Raw genomic sequence first — 22,396 nt, 5'->3', positions numbered from 1 at the left:
CCTCCCTTCTATATATATTCAAGTGATATACTAGTGAAACAGGATGCCTCATTATCACTCGTTGTGTCGAACTCGGATCTGTGGAGACACAATTTAGTACGCTTGTGAGTATTTGAAATAGAATAACTCAAAGAAATATCGATATTCATCAATTGTTTTTGTTAAAACTAGCGATAGTGTCGATGATGGTGTAAAATCATCACTACTAATCTAGGCTTCTGTATATTATTGAATATATTTCCATCACAAAAGAGGTGATAACACGGAAATTGCGTATTTCGTCGGATCTCATGATGCAAGTTTTCGTAACTCTGTCTATGTTAATAAGGTTTTGGGAAGTCAAATCTTTCCGCCTTGCAGTCTTTTTACTTTGTCAGAGGACCGATCCTGTGATGGTTCGCTCACACTCTGTTTGACATTACATAACTGATTCCAAGAGCTAATCATATGGCCATGTTTGGTGTGCGGTGTGCGTCAACCTTTTGGAAAAAGGGCTATATCTCAAGAACCCCTTGTCCATTTTTTGTCAAATTGGTCTCAGGGTATCCTTGGCCCAGGGGTTTTCATTTCTACTAAAACTAGGGTTGTGACCCTTTAACAAGGAGATATAATTAGAAAAATGCAAACAAAAGTAGTTGTTGCTAGAAAAACCACTGGGCAAATTATCACCAAACTTATGCATAAGGATGAGGATGAGGATAGGTTGTAGATAAAAAAAAAATGTTCAAGGCATCATTCTGGGGAAAAGGGTGTTGTCTCAAGGTCATTTCAAAGTTGACTTTAAATTTTGTTTTGTTAAAACTTTGATATTTTGCTTAGTATAAGGACTAGGATCATCAAATTTCGTCAGTTGATGCATCTTAGGACTTAATATCATGTTGTCAAAAAAGTAGGTCATGTTGACCTACTTTTTGAATTTTGCAGGTAATTATTATTCAATGAATTTGATGTATATCTTAGACACATTTGAGCCTATGATCATCAAAAGTTGTAAGTTGATGAATCATTGGACCTTGAAGTGCGTCATGTGAAAAGTATGTCACCATGACCTACTTTCTGAATTTTATGGCTAATCATTTATGAATACATTTTAAGGTTATTTCAGATACCGAGAGGATTAGAATCATCAAACCGTGTAAGTTGATGCGTCTAGAGGCCTCAAAACATATTTATAAAAAAAAGTAGGTCACAGTAACCTACTTTTTGAATTTTGCAGACTACTGATGTGAAAACCCGATGGGGAAAACATGAATAAAATACTTGATAAAACTATAGAAAACATGAGTTTATATAGAACTGTTAAAGTAGTGTATGACTATGACTAATCTTGAGGTTTATTTACAATGAGAGCTTTATGGAATAGCTTAAGCTTTTATTTAACACGCTTCTGAATGATGCGGGCGTTAAACATTTCAGCTCATATCCGTATATACTTTCAAAAAAGGAGTTCAGTTCTTATATCTACATTCCGTAATCATTTAATCGTTTAAACTTAATTTAACTACATTCAAAAGTGCATTCTTCAAAGCTGCAACACATCAATGACTCATTACAACTTCCACAGAGATCAAAGCGAAACTAATGGAGATGTAAATATACAAAAGTACATATACATGTAGTTATGGATTGGGAAAACAAAATAAATAGAAAATAACGATACATGCACTATACATGGCACTCGCTTATAATGACTTTAACTACATGTGTTTGACATTGTTCAGACTTCATCTTGACCTTCTTATGACCATATATTACCGCGCATAACCACTTTATCTTTAGACGTATTTGCACTATTTTTAAAAGACAGGAAGTGAGTTTACATATATTTTAATTACATGTAAAACTTATACGGTACCAATTTTGATGCACCAAATGCGCATTTCGACAAATACTGTCTCTTCAGTGATGCTCAACCGAAATGTTTGATATCCGAAATAACAATGAAGTTTTAGAGCTATTATAGCCAAAAACAGCGTGCCAAAAAAAAGTGGAGTCAAATTCGTCTAAGGATAAGAGCTATGCATGAGGGAGATAATCCTTAATTTTGAAATGAATTTCTAAATTTTATAACAGTAATTAAATATACATCCGTATTTTCAAGCTAGTAACGAAGTACTTAGCTACTGGGCTGTAGAGACCCTCGGGGACTAACAGTCCACCAGCAGAGGCCTCGACCCAGGGGTGAACAAGGATTTCAGGATATCGTGGCTCCTGATGTAGTTTGTTTCTTGATGGGGATCCGGATTAGAATAGGTCCTCAGTGCCCCCATGCTTGTCGTAAGAGGCGTCTAAATGGGGCAGTCCTTCGGATGAGGAAAATTGTAGTGTTAATAAAAAATTGTTATTTTTACATCCCTTTTGAGAAAGTTTCACCAAGATTAATGCGCCATGAGATATAAGGAAGTATCACCAGCTAAACGAAACCTGCAACCTTTTCGGGTACGCACCATTCGCAGGTTAATGGAACCTGTTTTGTTGTGACGAAAAAATGTGTGAATTTCTCCCTTCCAAATATATATTCAAGTGATATACTAGTAAAACATGATGTCTCATTATCACTCGGTTTTGTGGAACTCGGATATGCGGAGACAGAAATTTAGTACGCTTGTGAATATTTGAAATAAAATAACTCGAAGAAAAATCGATATCCATCAATTGTTAAAACTAGCGATAGTGTCGATGAATGGGCATATATCATCACTACTAACAAAAAAGCTGAGAACGCGGATATTGCGTATTTCGTCGGATCTCGTGATGCAAGGTTTCATAACTTTGTCGATGTTCATAAGGTTTTTTCCCCTACCAGTTATTTTACTGTGTCAGAGGACCGAGTATATGATGATTCGCTTACATTCTGATTGCCATTACATAATAGATTCCGGTAATGCTCTTCTATCAATAATTTCCGTTATTCATTCCTTCTCCAAAGACATAAAATATAGGCTTTGTAATGGGTTCGTTCACTTAGTCACACATAACACAATGTATGTTTTCAACATATATTGGATTTACCCTTTGGTATGACTAATTATGAACAAAAACATTATCAAACATATCCCCTATGAATACACTGGTATTTATCTGTTTTATACAAAATGGTTGAATAGATTGGGAAGTATTTGAATAGGTAAAACGAGTTGCAACATAATAAAATGAAAGCCAATACTTGACATCTTAAAGTAAAATGTTAAAGGAAAATATTAGCAAATTACGTTAAATGCGCATCACTTTCCAATAACACATCACTCTATATTTACATATTATAATCTTCACACATGAAACAATACCACATGACATTGCCTTTGTTTAGACTGTTCAAATACTTGTATATTTTCTGTTATCTTCATTTAAGAACATAAAATTCCAGGCCAAATTCTTCTAAACAGCTTCGGTATACTGGTGGAGATCTTCGTATGTGTTCGGTTTGTCGAGGTCTCGGAGTTCTGCATACGGAGATTTATCTCTGGTAAAAGGAAAATTCAAATTGAGATTTTTTGGATTCTGTTATGCTATACATTACATCATAGCGTACATAATTCTCATACTTCTGAAAATAAAAATAGTACATACTGATTTTCGCTGTTTGGTATGTCTGAAAATAAAGTAATTCTGTTAACATATTTTACAGTTATATTTGCATAATGATGTAAAACTTATACGGTACCAATTTTGATGCACCAGATGCGCATTTCGACAAATAATGTCTCTTCAGTGATGTTCAACCGAAATGTTTGAAATCCGAAATAACAATGAAGTTTTAGAGTTATGATAGGGCAAAACAGTGTGCCAAAAAGTGGAGTCAAATTCGTATATTCTCTCCTGTAATATTAACACGATTATGCAACAAACCTTGTACCTTGGAATAACTACAACATATTAGCATGGAGTGAAAACAAATTATAATGAAGTAAAATCACCAGATAAGAATATATAAATAGATATAAATATTTATTGTCTATAATGAAAAACATGAAAAAAGACAAAGAAGGCAAGGGAACGTGATACAAAGGCTGATAAATATTGATCGTTTTAGATCATATTCAATACATTTAACAGCAAATAGTTTAATCTGAAATGTGCAAATATCGGTATGGGAATTTATTGATGCAGGTAAATTAAGTTACATTTGGAAGATTCAAAAGTAAGCCAAAGTATAATCAAACAAGAGGCCCACATATCTTATTGATCACCGGGCATACGTTAGAACCACCAACAGCACCTAGGCTATGAAATTGATAATATTTTCCATATTCTGCATATTTAAGAAAAATATCTAATATTCAGTAGCAGTAAAACGTAATACAATTCCCCCAAAATGTCCAAACTATTGAAAGACTTTATATTAAATGACATGATAGTATACGACTACTTTGGGCCCACTCTAGAGTCAGGACGCCATGGTTGTACAATTCACAATCTTGGTACATGCAAGGTGAAGATAACGAACAGTGATCAATCTTATAGCTCCTACAAGCAATACATCTGTTTCTGCTTATGTCTATATATGCAATTCGTTTTTTTTTTTTTACAATTGAAGAAATGTTTGAAATGATAAAAACAATACTCACTATGATATTTTGGGATCCATTTTAGAAGCAACACCCCTACATTTGGATGTGCTGTTTACAATTATGATGATAAAGGACCATCTGCTTCTTCTGAATATCTATTTACTTTCATTTTACTAACAATATTATTAAAAGGTCAATTAAATATTTTACACATAAATATTATATAAAAGTTGTGATCTTGCCTTGGAGTCAGAATCTCCACACCCAAGATTAAGAAATTTACAATTGTTTTAGACTAGTTGCTGCTCTGCATGGGAATGCATGCATAGTTTTCTGTTCAGATGTGTGCTTTTACAGAGCAAGAGTTGTGGACATCAAATTTTCCGATCCCCAAAGGTCCTATGGATGAAGGAACCTTAAATTTGGAATCAATGCCCCTTTTCCCCAATAGATAATTCCTACTAAATTTGAAAATTGAATAGAAGTTACATGTATTAAACAGTTGATAACGGATGATAGGTACAGATCAATTCTAAAAATACTTACGAAAGCCGATGTCCATGCATACTAGTGATGTTTTACAGAATTAAAACCAGTCAAATAATGGTAAACATATATGATGCATATAGCTATCTCTAATTCAAAAAGTTGATCATTTAAGTTTTTAAAATTTGATTAACCCACCCACCCCCCAGTTTTAACTAATTCCATTTTTTTTATTGCCAACTTGTAATTTACGGAATGTACACTGTAGTTGTTGCTATTATTATTTTATTAATCCTGTCAACAGAAGCTTTGGGAAGGACTAGTATTTTATGTTTTTAGATTACATATGACGTCCCGGGTAGGAGTCCTCCATAGAGTGGAACGTTGGTGTTTTCAAAGAATATCGCTACATGTATCATTCGCTAATGTCCTTGTTCAGAATTTACTGATTCCAATGAAATGAATACCAATTTTTTTGGTCTGATCTATTTACCACTAATAGAAAGTTGCTGTGTGAATATACACACCGTGTTTTTTAAGTGTATCTACCCACTCAATCAGATTAAAATACCGATATCTCAAATAGTGTAGAGCGTTGTGCACTATTTGAGGGATCTGTATTTTAATCACATTACCAACGCATTAACAGTAGGTAATATTTAGGAGAATTGTGTGAACTTATGTACATAACAGCTACCTAGGATGCATGTTTGAATTTTTATATTGGGCCCACGGTGAGTGTGACCGGTCGACAGGGGATGCTTACTCCTCCAAGGCACCTGATCCCACATCTGGTGTGTCCAGAGATCCGTGTTTGCCCACCTATCTATTTTGTATTGCTTATAGCGGTTATGAAATTGACAACTGTTCATTATCTTCACTTTGAACAGAGATGTCAAAGGCAAACTAACAATAAATTTATAACAATCATGATTGCATCAACTTCTCTATCATCAACTTCCCATATATATGTAACATTATTTCTTTATCACCTGTAGATGCTTTGATTCGCAAGAACCTGTGTCGGTTATTGAATCGAGGCAAACTGAGGGATTTCAATAATTTTTATTTACGGAGCAGCAGGGCTCGAAATTAGCGATAAATACTCGCAAATTGCGAGTAGATTTGAAAAATAGCGCGTAAAAATAGTGGACACTCGCAAATCTTAGCGAGTGGGGATTTACAAACCATGATCGTATCGTATCCGTTTTAAGCCGCGATGAGCCATTCGCTTGTCTTAAACCTGCACTCAAAATCATACAAACGCTTACATGAACGAATGATTTCAACAGCCGTTTCTATCCGGATTTTCTTTTATGATTTTTTAAGAAACTCGGCGTCAAACAAATGCTTTAGAGGTCGGACATCGCATTATATATTCTCTTTAGAGAAGTCGAGAGGCATAGCCTTCATCGACTTCTCTTCGCAAGCATTCATATTTTGATTCTGGAAAACGTGTAAATGCCGGAGTCGGTGACGGTTTATGCTTCGACCGACGTTTCGACTCAGATGTGCCTGGATTTACGCAATAGACAACTTGTTTTCAAACATTTAGCAGTAATGCACAAAACCGTCACAGGGAAATCAACACTTACTTGCTTTTAATTCATTTTCAACATGTCCCCTGTCCCGGGTTTAAATCACAACTCTGTTTACGTTCTCTTAACTGGCCCCCTATTTTGACAACTCCCAATACCAGTTAACGTAAACCCGGGACAGGGGACATGTTGAAAATGAATTAAAAGCAAGTAAGTGTTGATTTTCTTGTGACATTTTTGTGCATTGCCAATGAAGAACTCAATCATATTTTGTATTTCAACTTCAGAGTATTTGTGCGTGGAATCAGAGTGGCGTTTAACAAAGTAATTTGTGTTGGATGACTGATCACGACAGAGGATTTTTTGCATTTTCCATTTTTGTTTAAGAAGCATCTGGTATGATGACAAAAAGTCTAGTCTTTAATTTATTGAGAGGAATGGTTGTGTAAAATGTTAAAAAGTCATACGTTTAATGTTGTTGATTAAAAAAAAAGTATTGGGATTTCAAGTTTACTAAAAGTTCTTTATTTGTTTTTTAGAGTTTTTTTTAGAATACACATTTGATTGAATCCACTTCTGGCATATGTAGTTGCACAGTAAGTTTGAAGTTTATCCATCACAGCTGTTGATAGTTTCGTGAGGAGCAAGGATAGGGGCTTGGTTGAACATTTACTGGATCCAGGAATGTATCTTTGTTTGTAAATTTTTTTTATGAAGTTTAGGAATCCAGTATAGGTAGGCAACTCATATGTATTCGACCTTTTGACTGGGATATTAAATTTTTCTAAAACTGAAGCATGCTTTTATCTCGTCTTTTCAAGGGGAGTTGGAGTATAAGTACGATTATCAAAAGTGGAATTAATGCCAAATTCGTTTGAAACAGAGTTGTAATAATGAGCCTAACAATCAAAGACATTGTTTTTACAAGCTTTGTCAGCTGGAACCAAAATATGTTCATCATGTAACCTATCTAATTCTTTCATCACTTCTGGTTGACTAGATACAGAAGGATAGACGGTACTTACTTTTGATTTAATATATCTAATAATGGATTTTAATACTCCTCTTATACTTTTAATTCAGTCTGACAATGTATCAAGTGTTTCTTTTTCATATTTAGCCCATCGTCTTGCATAATCCTTGACATAATTCATAATAGAGATGAAGTTATGTCGCGAATTGAAAGACCGAAGTTCTCCGTATTTCGAGTCTTTCGGAATAAGTGATTTGAGGTCCCCACTTTCAAATATATCAACATCAGCAGTAATGATACGTCCAGCTAGACTATAGTTGAAAAAAGATGAAGAAAAAGAATACGTAGGTGGATTAGGTACAGGATTGTCTATATCAAGGTACTGCAAAGTTCGTTGATGAATATTGTTTATAAATATGAATTTACCTGAAGGTTCATGCGCCGTGGTGTTTGGGCTGCTAAAATTTTCGTTTAATCTGAAAAAAGGAAAATAAACATAGCTTTACCCGAACAATGACAAAATAACTTAACACACATATTTTTCATCAATTACAATAAAACATATTTACCCCCCTTTTACGTTCTGGGCTGAAATGAAAAAAAGATATTTGATCATACTTAAAAAACGTCAACTCTACCAAATTTAGCTGATACAAAATATACAGAGACTATAAACCACAGACAAATTCAAGGAAGAAATGTACCCAGTAATGCGACAGTTGTGTTCTAACAGGTAATTTATCATTATGTATAGATATTTGATGACAAGAGCATTACTCAAATTCTTTTCACTCTTTTGACATACTTTTGACTATTTCTAAAGAATGGCTTTCAAATATGAGAATTAAGCACTTATCAGAATTATTTGCCTCTTGTTGTAAATTGGTTTACTCACACTGGTTTCTCCTCCACAACAGGAAGTTTACGGCACTTCCTGTGAGAACAATGACAACAGACAGTACAATGTTGATGATGATCATACTGATGTCACATTCAGTGGTAGAGGGTTGCACATTTTCTGTAATAAATATCAACAGCTATAATAACACACCAGTGGCTAATAAATCTAGGTATAACGGTAAGTGCGTACAATCGGCATACGTTCATCTAAAAGAAGTCCTCAAAGCGTGACTTTCTAATATTTTGGTTCAGTATATAAATGCATGTAGGTTGGCATTATGTTGGACACGCCTATGTATGTCAGTAATGAAACAATGGGGCAATGTGTATCAATGGCGAAGTAAAGAAAAATTGTCATGTATAATACACATTTGTGGATCAATATATGAAAACGTATCATCCGACAGAGTTTACTTTACTTTTATTGAAGACATGTTATCTTTAACAACCTGTAGTCATTCCACACAAAAAAAAAAAAATCGATAAACAATTATCGCAAGAGAAAACGTACGATTTTCTCTCTTTTGACACAGAATCTTACTTAAGATTGGAAGTGGTAATTCGACGAAAACATCCATCTATCTTATCTCTCTATCTTCAGTGTAAAATAACTCTCGTAAGTGCAAACTATTTGTCGTAAGATAGATCAAATCAAACATGGCTGTGTTGTTGTAGTTAGTTCCTTTTCTATTATTTTGGTCCACTTTTTTTTATTGGTTGGGAGAGGGGGGGGGGGGCTAATCTGTTATATATGTGCGATGAAGCAGATTTGTTTGCAAGATATCGGTTGCCAAGACAAGTAATCCTAGAGCTCCTTTCAACACCATATTTCCAGATCATACAAGTAAGATTTGGTTGGAGAGGTTCAAAATATCTTCACTAATTTTATTTTCAGTAACAGATAGTGTCCTCCCAATTTCAAGATATCATTCAGCAACATTTGCTTTGACTGCAAGCCTGCGCTAGCAGTTTACTTACCTTCGTTTATTAATGAAAGCTGAAGATAACGAACAGTGATGAATCTCATAACTTCCACAAGCAATGTAAAATAGATAGTTGGACAAACACGGACACCTGAACACACAAGGAGGACCAGGTGCCCAGGAGGAGTAAATATCCCCTCTCGACCGGTCACACCCGCCTTTAGCCCTATATCTTGATCAGGTAAACGGAGATACATGTATCCGTGGTCAAAATCAGAGCGCCAAGAACGGCCAAACAATCGGTATGAAACACGTCAGACAACATTTGACCCAATAATACACGGTGGGTTGTATTGGAAAATAGATCGTTATAACGATCATTCAACTTCAGAGTACTAGTGCATGGAATTAGAGTGATGTTTAACAAAGTTTTTCTTTTTGGGATGATAGAAATATTTGCGTTTTCCATTTTTTGTTGAAGAAACAACTGTTTATGATGTCAAAAAGTATAGTCTTTAATTTATCGCGAGGAATGGTCTTGTAAAGAGTTAAAAAGTCATACGTTATGATGTTGTTGATTTGGGAGAAGTTTCGTGATTTCAAATTTGATAGAAGTTCTTTAGAAGTTTTTATAATCCACATTTGATTTGACTTACACCACTTCTTGTTTATGTAGTCGCACAGTAGGTTTGAAGTTTCTCCTTCACAACTGTTAAATCCGTGATGCGGATTATAAAACAAGCGTAAACTGGCTCAATCCAGGTTATACTTGCATAATATATCCCAGATCTATATTTTTCTTATAGTTCAATGCAAGAGACAAAGGTACTAACCTTTCTTTATCAAAATGTACATCAATTCGGAAAAATCAAGTCAATCGAGCCGCATAATAATTCACTTACCAACAACGACAAAGCGTCTAGCTGCGAAGGCAGCCATCTTTAATGTTAGTTCTACGGAGCATATTTATCTAAATAGTGTACCGATGGTGAAGTTTGTCATGACAGAAAATATGTGTAGGCTATACATACAATGCGTATTTTTTCTGCCCTTTAGAGATCGACTTTGAAGTCGCTCATCTCAGATAGATTGAGAAAATTAGGAGATTACATTGTTTAAGCCTACCCAAGCTAAGGTTTGAAATATCAGAAAATGCAATAATTTGCAGCTTTTAACTCTGTGAAAATTTCTACTACTTGAAAAGGAAACAATCATTCCCTTTAGACTGGTCCTGGACCTGCTTTTTATTATAAGCACACTCTCACCGGATGTGCAGTGCTTTGTCTTCAGAGTATCACTCCCGAAATCGATTTTGACGGGGAGGTGTTGTTTTCTAATACGGGTATCTCTCTTTGTCCATATTCGCTTGGTGAGTCTCACTTTAAACCAAACTTCCGACAGTGAAACATTTTTCTAGAATTAGATTTCATTAGAGAGTATCTCTTCAAAACCTAAGACTTGGAGGGAAAGTAATCAATCTACAAACCCGGTTTGACCTCGAACTATTTCGTCAATTGTGGTAACCAATCTTAAAGTGCTTTACAGTTCGTATTATAATGAACAGGGTGTTTTCTATTTAGTTCGTTTTTAAACATTGCTAAACTATTAACGTTTCATTGTTTGTAGTTTTGATAAAATTATTGTTTTGGGAGATGATGTTATCTTAAATCTTGATGAGATGATGAAAATATTTGCGGGTCATTTATTTCTCATTATTTTGTCTGTATGCCCATATCTGTAGAGTTTCAATGTATGTAGAAAAACTAAAAAATACAAAAAAAATCCAGAATATACAGTTTGTTTTTACTATTCAAAATACGACAAGCAGAATATAGGACGATTTTTCAAAAAGTATCCCTTGATACATTCTAATCTTGCATTATTTTTTATCTCTCCAATAATATAAAGAACTGGATACCAATTACTCTAATAAATCTCAACTCACTGTCACACTGGTCCTCAGCCCAGCTTGGTTTACATCCTCCGTGACATTTTCCCGTCTGTTGATCACACGTTCCCTCAGCACAGTTTACGCTACACGTGTCTCGGCAAGACGAACCAAAATAACCGCTGCTACATCCACTGCATGTACCGTTATATCTGTCACATCGTCCGGGATTACAATGAGCACTGCATTCGTATTCACATCTATACCCATAATAAAAATCAGCGCATCCGTTCGTACATACTCCACTGTTCTGAAAACAAGTGTTGTCCGAGCATTTTTCATTACATGTATATTCACATTTATCCCCGTATCGTCCTTGTGTGCAGCCCTTACTACAATATTCATTGCTTTGATCACAAACACCTCCGTTACAGTTTTGAGGGCATATCGTACTACAATTTTGTCCCCAATAGTTATCACTGCAACCGTTACAGTAACCACTGGTCCTATCACAACTTCCACCCTGACAGTTTTGTGGACAGGTTGATGTACACCTGTTTCCCCAGTATCCGTAAGTACATCCGTTTGTACAGTTTCCAGTCGTGGATTCACATACATCCCCCACACAGTCAGCACTGCAAGGCATCGTCGCTGTTAATTGTAAAATGTTTAATTATGAGTAGAAATTAGTAATGTAATATTCCTGGAAAGAGAAAAAAAATGTGTGAATATTTGTGAAAGTAAAGAAAAACTGTATCGGGGATATGTTTTACCAAAGGGGAGGATATAACACATATTTCAGAAGTAGATAAGCAAATGTCATTTAATTTCACTTACTGCATAGACCGCTGAAGACGTCACACGTTTGACATCCAATGCAATTTCGACATCCATCACCATACTTTCCAATCTCACATCCTTAAAAAGTAAATCGTTAAAATTATTCAAAATGTTTCCAAGGAATTCTTTTTCGATTTTTTTTTTCATAATTTCTTATCCAGTTATTTGCGATAGGATTTTTTAAATCACGACAACACGACTCTAAGATGCAAAAATTGGGAAGTGATCGAATCCTTGTCGATTTTTTGGCTTTAAAAAGTGAGAGTTACGAGTCATTTGTATGGAACTGTGAAACCTTGCTGATATATTTTGTCTTCTTTAATGTCACAAGATACCATTTGATATTTTCTTGTATCTAATCAAGCATCAATGTAAACTGCTTATTAACACAAAAAAATAATAAAGCCTGAATATAAAGATGTTTAAACCGGTCATTAACACAAGAAAGGCCTCAATATGATGATGTTTAAACCGGTCATTAACACAAGAAAGGTCTGAATATAAAGATGTTTAAACCGGTCATTAACACAAGAAAGGCCTGAATATCAAGATGTTTAAACTGGTCATTAACACAAGAAAGGCCTCAATATGATGCTGTTGTAGAAGAATTTTCATTTTTAGTAATGTTTTCCAATGAATTTTGAAGTAGAAATTTGTGAACAATACAAAGATGAATGTGGTTTATGGGGATATTCTGGGGTTTTAGCAATATCAAAACATTTACAAATCGTTTGATATGTACGGTGTGACGGTTGGACCGAGCGAAGCATGAGGTGACCATTGTCGTGTCCCAAATGATAATTATGATTCTGTAAAGTACGTTCAAACATTTAAAACTATATTATTATCATTTATTAAATAGCCCCTTTGCTAAACGCTTAGCAACATATTAAAGGGGGTATATGCGGAAAATTGCAGGATCCACCTATTCCTTTACCGCGAGGAATATAACGCCAACCGACATAAACCGTTCCTTGTTCCGTCACATGCAGACTTGACTTGTTTGTCTTTCAAATAAAACAATTACAAACAACAACTCCCGTTTGCAATAATAAAAAAACCCAGCTAACACTAAACAAACAAAATGATCACACCGATTATTTTAAACAGACTGGGTGTTTTAATTACAAATTGCAAGCCTGTCTTGTATTTTTATCATTAAAATCAAAACACAAATAACCAATGAACAAAAGAAAATGACGGCTCCGATATGGATCACAACATTTTCAGTTAACGTATGCAGATATCATCTCTATTCAATTGCTGATATTTTTCTCTCCATTTTTTCCTTTATACATACGTGTTAACTTTAGAGCCTTGTTTTGCTTGATATAACATGTTTTAACAGATTTATTTGGGTATCCCATGCCCTTAACATAATTTTAAAACAAACCCCTCTTTAATATGTGGCAAAACCAAAGCGTTTTTACAAGTGTGGTAAAAATTAAGATCAGAAAGTCATAACATTTTATCGCAAGCCTCAAACATTGGAAAACCATTATCATCACGGCTTTGCGATACAACTCAACTGTATGTCATCTGGGATGATTTCAGCCTCTCCATCGTCAACTCCCCAAATTAATGTAGCAATATTCCATTATCACCTGCAGATGGTGTTTACATCTCTCAGCTGATTCGATACGCAGGAGCTTGTTCTGGGTATAGTCAGTTTAAATCAAGGCAAGGTACTGACAAACAAGTCCGTATTTGCAAAACTATCTATTTTATATTGCTTGTAGGAGTTATGGTCACTGTTTGTTGTCTTCTCCATTCATTTATGGTCTATATACTTAGCAGCATCAATGGGCTCGGAACCCTCCTGTGATCACTTTATCAATTCCTACATCACACATCTGGGGAAAATAATGGCAATCCATCCCCATATACCTTGATACTAAGTACTGGTCCTCTCACATATACATATATTAAGTTTAGATATTGAAAGTTCATTTCAAGTGTCGATAAGAACTCATAAAAATAATTACATAGGGTACTTTGCTTTTATAGCATACATTTGTATTTTGTTTTACAATATGCAGTTATAGGCTGTCAAAATCCTTTAAAACTTCTTTCAATTCCAAATAATCTTTTTTATTTTTATTTTAGGTAACCTTCACATATCTAGACATTTATCTCCAAATATGTAGATATCTGATAAAATATTTAGCCAATCTGAGAGCTCCTAATAAAAACCTTCGATTTACGGCGAAAAAAAATATGCATGGCTGAGACCTTCTACCGTTGTATTGGCATCTCCAAAAATAGCATAAACATGCTAATATAGTTCCCTATTGCATTTGTGAAAGAAGTAAACAAAATCGAATAATTTTCTTTTAAGAGGTGCTCTCGGAGATAAAACATGCAACATCACTAAAATCCTCCAAATGGGTACATAGAAAACTCCATATATTTTGTTATATCCTATTTTTATCTAAAGTGTAACATGATCTGAAAAATGCACTTTGCAATTCCTCAACGTGTTTCTATTTTAAGGAACAAATGGTTTTAATATATAGCAATGATATAACAGTAACTATTGATGCTTGACGCTTAATCAAATAATTATAAACCCTTTTTTATTTTTTATTATATCATCAAAGCATGCATTAGAATTCAATACTATTAATATTTCGCTTTGATTGCGTCTTCGTATGATTAATGACAGAGCCAAATGCAATTGCAATTTGGCATTACAGATGAAATATGGAAATTTGGTGGAATAGTGTAGCTTTCGTGGAGATACCAATTTCCATGTAATGATGAGAGGTGAATATAACGAATATTGAACAATCCCATATAACTCATATAAGTAATACAAAATAGATAGTTAAGTAAAAAAGGACACCTGTACACACCATCCCCATTTGACATCAATAACGGTTTTCTGAGATGACTTTGCTTTCATAAACAATTTAAACAAACAAAGAAAACCCTAGATATGTCAACATATATAATATTCACTATATTACACCTTTGTATAGTTTAAACATGAAAATTAATTAGAATCCATAACCACTATTAAAATAGGTTTATAATCTTGTACGAATGTATTATTTTTGTAAAAAATGTCTTACATGTATCAGGACATTATATTATGCCCAACCATCTTTTTTGTATTGGTTATACACATGTAAGAGTTATGAGATTGATCACTGTTCTTTATCTTCACTTTTCATATAGTTGGGAAATCACAGATCCTGGACACACCAGAGGTGGGATCAGGTGCCTAGGGAGAGTTAACATCCGCTGTCGGCCGGTCACACCCGCCGTGAGCCTTATATTTTGATCAGGTAAAGGAGTTGTACGTAGTCAAAATCAGTGTGCCAAGAATAACCTAATATTCGGTATGAAACACATCAGAGAGGATTTGACCCAATGCTAGGTTGTATTGACGACCATAGCATTTGCTCATGCGAAATGCTGACTTCAATCGAAACTTTTGTAACCCCTCTACCATACTTTTACATATCAATATGCACCTTTTATCTCATCATGAACATGATGCTATATGGTAAACATTTGTCAATGTGAAATTATATTTCTTTTAACAACAACACTTTGTATCATATGTTTTACATCAACATCATTTCAATATCGTGGCAATTCCGAATCAGTATATACACCTGAATATGCATCTGTAAACAGGAACAAAAGAGAATTAATCGGGTATAAACATTTTGTGTTTTGAACACATGTTATGGACTATACATTAAGCGAACCAAACATTTATAATGAATAAAGTATAACAAAGAACATACCATAAACTTGTATTTCACAAATTTCCAAGATGGCACCTTTTTCCGGATCATCTTCAGGCGTGTCGTATGTTGTTTCTATAATGACGTATCTTGCCGTTTGATTACATGGAATGCCTATTACATTGTCAGGTAATCCCATGGATCTGTCGGTATAACATCGAGTTCTCTCTGACGTGGTAGTCACTGCAGCTGATGAGTTAGAGACGTCCAAATAAAAATATTTAAAGCGTATTTGCAGCCAATCATCTGAAGTGTAAAAATATAAAGATATAGGGCTTACGACAGATGTGACCGGTCGACAGGGGATGCTTACTCCTCCTAGACATCTGATCCTACTTCTGTTATATCCAGAGGTACGTGTTTAACCAACTTTCTATTTTGTATTGCTTGTGGATGTTATGAGATTGATCGCTGATCATTTTCTTCATCTCGGTAGGGGTGGAAGTGGGTATCCAAATAAAGTGATATTTCCTGTGCTTTGTATTAAATATTTCTTCACTTAAGGCAGTTATGTTCATTTAAGAGTCCATTACTATTTCCGTTCTTTATACAAAATACTTCAAATGCAATGTGTATCTTGTATGGTCCTTTTGAATGTACGTTAAATAACTGTATTTCATTTCCATTTTCAATGACCGTGTAGCATTTGACAGCGTGGCGAGAATTCCATGTAGGGCTCACGGCGGGTGTGATCGGTCAACGGGGGATGTTTGCTCCTTCTAGGCACGTGATCCCACCTCTGGTATGTCCAGGGGTCCGTGTTTGCCCAACTATCTAATTTGTATTGATTGTAGGAGTTATGAGATTGATCACTGTTCGTTATCTTCACCTTGCATAGTCAACAAAGGCAAGTTTTTTAACTTGCCTAGATGATCGAGGGGTTTAGCGCGCTGGTTACATGTTGCTAGGAGAGTTAATTCCGCAGGTCGTGAATTCAACCCCGGGTAGGGGTGGAAGTGGGTATCGAAATAAAGTGAAATTTGATGTGCTTTATACCAAACATTTGTTCACTTAGGACAGTTATGTTCATTTAAGAATTCATTATTATTTCCGCATATATATATATATATATATATATATATATATAGAGAGAGAGAGAGAGAGAGAGAGAGAGAGAGAGAGAGAGAGAGAGAGAGAGATTAGAATAGGTCCTTAGTAGCCCTTGCTTGTGATAAAAGGTAACTAAATAAGGAGGTCCTTCGGATGAGACTGCAAGAAACGAGATACCGTGTCACAGCAAGTATTATTACTCACACCCCAGAGGCCTTATACGCCGATCATAGGTCTACATTGTGTAGTCCTTCACCGGTAATGGTGACGTCTCCAAAAGACTGAAACATTCTCTAAACAAAGTACATCCCCCAACCGAAACCAATTAAATTGAAGCACATGTTGGTGAATGATTCGTATAAAGATCTACTGTACACATGTTTATTTATTCGCTTTACCTTGTTTTCTATAGTATATTTTGACGCTTGTTATGCTGTACTCTTCTCCCAGATCCACTTGTAACCAGGCTATAGGATTCCCATGAAGAGTATGGGCACAGAATGGATCATCTGTTCTCAAGTTATTATCGTTGGCATATGATGCAGATAGATTGTTGTACGTTGAACTTTGTGATAGTGTTGTTGTCCGTCTTCTGCTCAGGTTTTCTAAAGAAAAGATGAAATCCTTTGACATGCTCTGCACGTAAAACACAGGGTTTTTTGTGCGTGGTAAATCTTCAGAAATACATATTGCTTTTAAAAATGAATGTTATACTGCCAAAACTAGCATCATAATCATATTATGCAGTGCAGGTAAGACAATCATTAACTGAGAAAAATTGAAGATACGTTGATGAGACCATGTTTATTTTTCATGGCATTCATATCAGTTATGATGATGGTTTATAATAACATGTTATATAATGTTTACGATGTTTTTATTTGTGTTCGTCAAGCGATCGAATATTCATGTGGATGTTGTATCTCGTAAAAATGTAGGTCGACCTTGAGGTAAATGTTCAAGGTAAAGACTACACATGCGAATTTCGTTCACGATGTTCCTTTCTATGGTGATATTGTTAATCGGTTATTAAAAGGCATTAAATTGCATTAAATTGTAAACTCCGCCAAACGCAGTCAAGTGAATATGTTCCTGTCATAAAGATTTTACTCCAAGGACAATATTCATTCACGCTGTGTTACACATAAAGCATTCCATACAAGGATTGGTGTGTTTGCTTGTACAGACCTGTTATGTATTTCATTTCTGAGAATGTATATTATATCTATTTTTGTCTCATTGTTATCAAATATTTTTTTTTGCTACATGAATTTAAGTTAAGTAGGGATATAACCCGAACGTACTTAAGGACGGATGTATATCATTAAAGAAATGAAGCCAGAAGGAAGTTAAATCCTGAACTTTTGAGCACAACTACGCGTATTTACGGGTTCAATACTGATCTCATCCGTGGAAACATATTACACATATATTCAGTTTAAAAATTGTGTCAATTCAAATTTTAAAGGGTTTGTCAGGAACTGTATTTTGTGGCAGAATGTTTGATTCACAGCACAGTTTCTAAATTTGCGTAATTCTATAGTTTCTGTTCCACCCAATATATTCTCCATGAAAGGAGAATATAACGAACAGGGATCAATAAGCAATACAAAATAGAAAGTTTGGGCAAACACGGAACCCTACATTTACCAAAGGTGAAATCAGATTCCTAGGGGGAGTAACCATCCCTTGTCGACTGGTCAAACCCGCCGTAAGCCCTATATCTTGATCAGGTAAATATCCTAACAATCGGCATGAAACAAGTCAGATAATGTTTGACCCACTGATAGATTGTATTGGCAAAATAGATCGTTATAACGAGCAAAAAAATTGTAAAAATGCTGACATTAACGAGTCTGCTGACACCCTTGCCTCATTAATTTGTTTGGCAGCAGCCTGCTTCGATTTAAAACAAATGACCATATACAGAACACGATCTTGCGTATCGAATCATTTGGGATATGCAAACACCATATGCAGGTGATAATGGGATATTGCTATATAAATATAGGACGTTGACGATGGAGAAGCTGAAATCATCCTGTTCGTCATAAAGTTGAGTTGTTAGTTTGCCGTTGATATCGATTTCCAATAAAATATCTAACTATGATGCAAAAGTGGACGACTGTGTGGTATCCTTTATTTCGAGTCTACAGGGATATATCGAATCGACATATGAATAGAAATTTTGTTAATAGATCACAGGTCGTCGATATATCTAAATGCAGACTCGAAGGACACGGTAGGATTTTTTTCTCACATAGAATTTTTTGAACAAAACAAATCCCGTACTAAAGGAGACCGAATCGTGCCCATGGGAATTCCAACACACCCTTGGAAGGCCTGATCACAAAAGACCATGAACATATTGTCAATGAGGCATTCTAACATATCTTTATTTCAGAGTACTTGTGCAGGGAATCAAAGTGGTGTTTAACAAAGCAAATTTTATGGACGACTAATCATGAGATATGATAGGAAGCAGCTGTCTATGATACAACAAGATTTAGTCTTTAATTGATCATGAGGAATGATTGTGTAAAGTGTTAAACAATCATGCTTTTTTCATGTTGTTAATTTGAGAAAAGTTTTGCGATTTCAAATCTATTAAAAGTAAAAGTATATACTTCTACACGTGTTTTCAGTTTTATAATTTCTGATAAAAGTCGTTGGATCTTTGAACTAGTTCAAATGTTGTAATTTATCACTTTGGTTGAGATACTTGTCTCAGGCACAACACCGATTCCTGTAAGAATCTAAATCAATCTGCTCGAAATTTTGTATAAAATTCAAAATGTTGGTCAATCATTTGAAAATTTGATCGGTAACCCCTACTTTGTAAAGTTTCATTTTGAATTTTAAGACAGAGGTCTATGGAATAGAGTTATGACCTTATTTTTGTCTTTTTGATTTCCAAATCCCCATTCAATGTAGAAATGAAAGACATACTCCCCATGAAATTGCTACTACTATAATTCTCAGGTGCGAACCATTTGAACAACACTCAAGACATTTACTCAGTCTTAGGTGAAATTCTAGAACGATTATTGATAAGCGTTTTATAAAGATTAAAACCTTATCCAGACTAATGTTTTCCGCTCCTTTTGTTATCGTGAATTGATCTTTAAAAAAGATATACCTACCATAACAATGTATACATCCTATTAATAAAATAAGACATATCAAGCCGTGGACGGCCATTCCAAACGACAAAGACAACTTTGAGAATTTAAACACGCGGATTTCTTAATGCTTTCAACTCTCTATATGATAAGTTAAGACAACATAATGCCGTATTTTGCAATGGCAATATAATTTAGACCCGGTCAGTGAGTTTACACGGACAGATGAACTTCCCTGTTTTAATGTCCAATTGACGATAGAGCAATTAAGTGGTTATTTCTTGTTTAGGTTTTGATAAGAAATGGTCTTGACTCATTCACATATCGTTGTCATTCTGCAGGAAGTGTTGTGAAGGAATACATTAATTGCGTAGATCCTTTGGTTATAATCAAGGGAAGTCAGTGTGCGCATGTGAAAGGGTACGTTTATTTGAATCCAATCGTGATCCACTGTAGTTAGAAAGAAAAACCCATTATCTTGATACTTTTGTTTATTGATCGAAATGCAAAAAGATAGACGCGAGGAAATCTTTTTGAATATTTCATTGTATATTGTTTAACGTCCCTCTCGAAAAATTTTCACCCATATGGAGACGTGAAACGCTTATGTAAGCACGCAAACGGCCTTTGAGCATGGAGGGATCTTTATCGTACCACGCCTGCTGTAACACAGATTCTCGGCTTTTGTGCTTTTATCCGACAGACCGCCCCGTTTATTCGCCAACGTACATAAAATAAGTAAAAATGTTTGTAAAGCATACATGCCCCGTGATGAAAAAGAATTATACACATGCATCATTCAAATCATTGTAGTCTCATTCCAATTTAAGATATAGAGCAGACAGCATGTCAAGACTAGATCGCCTATACGATCTAAATTTCAACGGGTGGCATCTACTCCTTTGATGCACCAGTCAATTTGTTGTCGATCAAGCAAATCATTCTTAAAACATAGGAGTCAATATATGGCAATGTCAAGTTTTACTCTTGACCGTTGACGATATGAACACCAATTTCATAGGGTTAATCTACTCCTTCTGATGTAAGAGTGTACTAAGTTTCATATCTGTCAAGCAAAGGGTTTCAAATACATTGTTCGGACAGTATTTTCCTATATCCAGTATGACCCTTGACCTTTCTCATGAGACCTCAAAATCGACAAGATGTGCCAGTGTACCAAGTTTGATGCCTGTTCAGGAAAAGGGTTATCAAGATATTCAGTGGAAAGTATATTCCTATGTCCAGTATGACCTATGACCATGTCCTATCAAAATCAATAGGGGTCAGCTACTTATGAATACGTACCAGTACACCAAGGTGGATATCTGCCAAGTAAAGAGTTATCAAGGTAATTAGCGGACAGTATCTTCTTATATCCAGATCATATTAACCCTTGGCCTTTGACCTTTTAACATGAAGTTTAAATGGGTTACCTTTCGTCTCATAAACAACCCACGTATGAGATATCAGAGTGATAAAGTGAATCGTTCTCAAGATATTGAACGGGCAACATGTGGTCTACCTAGCGACATACCGACCGATCGACCCACAGGTGCCTAGTACGAGATATCCCTCTTCTTTAAATGGTCATAATAATGTAAAACGTATACGGTGCCAATTTTGATGCACCAAGTGCGCATTTCGACAAATTATGTCTCTCCAATGATGCTCAACCGAAATGTTTGAAATCCGAAATAACAATGACGTTTTAGAGGTATTATAGGCAAAAACAGTGTGCCAAAAAGTGTAGTCAAATTCGTTTAAGGATAAGAGCTATGTGTGAGATAATCCTTAATTTTGAAATGAATTTCTAAATTTTATAACACCAATTAAATATACATCCGTATTTTCAAGCTAGTAACGAAGTACTTAGCTACTAGGCTGTAGAGACCCTCGAGGTCTAATAGTCCATCAGCAGAGGCCTCGACGCAGGATGTAAATGTAAATGTTAGATATGCAATCAATGTTTCTTCACAATCAAATATTAAACGATTTAAAAATTAACAAACATCCGTTAAGAAGGCGACCTATGTCAAACTTCAGCACTTGAGTTTAGTCATTGATACCGACAGTGTCGACTTCGAACAGCAGCTGCTGCGAAGACTCTTCTTTGAATCGCGTGAATGAGTCTGTTAAATGTTGTTATTGAGATGCTATCCCACTCTACCGCCACTGTTTGTACCAGCTCACCGGTGTTTGTCAAATGCCTTGATACTGGCGATCTCCTCGATCAACTTTATATCATAATTGTTCACTCGGATGACAGGTAGGTGCCGTGTACTAGCCATGCAAATGATACGATGTTGTCGCTTGCCAGAAATCCCTGAGCATGTTGATATCTTAAGAATCACACTCACAAGTATATATGCACAAATATGGATACACATTTCAAAATCTGCTCTTGTAG

At 35.2% G+C, this 22,396-nt stretch overlaps 1 protein-coding gene across 1 annotated transcript in view; it reads right to left on the bottom strand.

Moving 5' to 3' along the window:
• The window catches only part of LOC125662944 (cell death abnormality protein 1-like), a 35,440-nt gene extending 15,268 nt beyond the window's left edge, over positions 1-20,172 (bottom strand). The window contains exons 1-6 of the mRNA XM_056147667.1: positions 20,011-20,172; positions 15,818-16,063; positions 12,057-12,137; positions 11,221-11,870; positions 10,597-10,744; positions 8,404-8,526 (exon numbers count right to left, since the gene is read on the bottom strand). Coding sequence (XP_056003642.1) covers positions 8,404-8,526; positions 10,597-10,744; positions 11,221-11,870; positions 12,057-12,137; positions 15,818-16,063; positions 20,011-20,068 — 1,306 coding nt within the window. The 5' untranslated portion in view covers positions 20,069-20,172. The remainder of the gene's footprint in view (positions 1-8,403; positions 8,527-10,596; positions 10,745-11,220; positions 11,871-12,056; positions 12,138-15,817; positions 16,064-20,010) is intronic.
• Positions 20,173-22,396: the final 2,224 nt, after the last annotated feature.

The sequence above is a fragment of the Ostrea edulis genome, chromosome 8, assembly GCF_947568905.1.
Source record: "Ostrea edulis chromosome 8, xbOstEdul1.1, whole genome shotgun sequence".
NCBI classification, from domain to species: Eukaryota; Metazoa; Mollusca; class Bivalvia; order Ostreida; family Ostreidae; genus Ostrea; species Ostrea edulis.
Note: the sequence above shows the minus strand (reverse complement) of the source record. Positions and strands in the feature narration are given on the sequence as shown.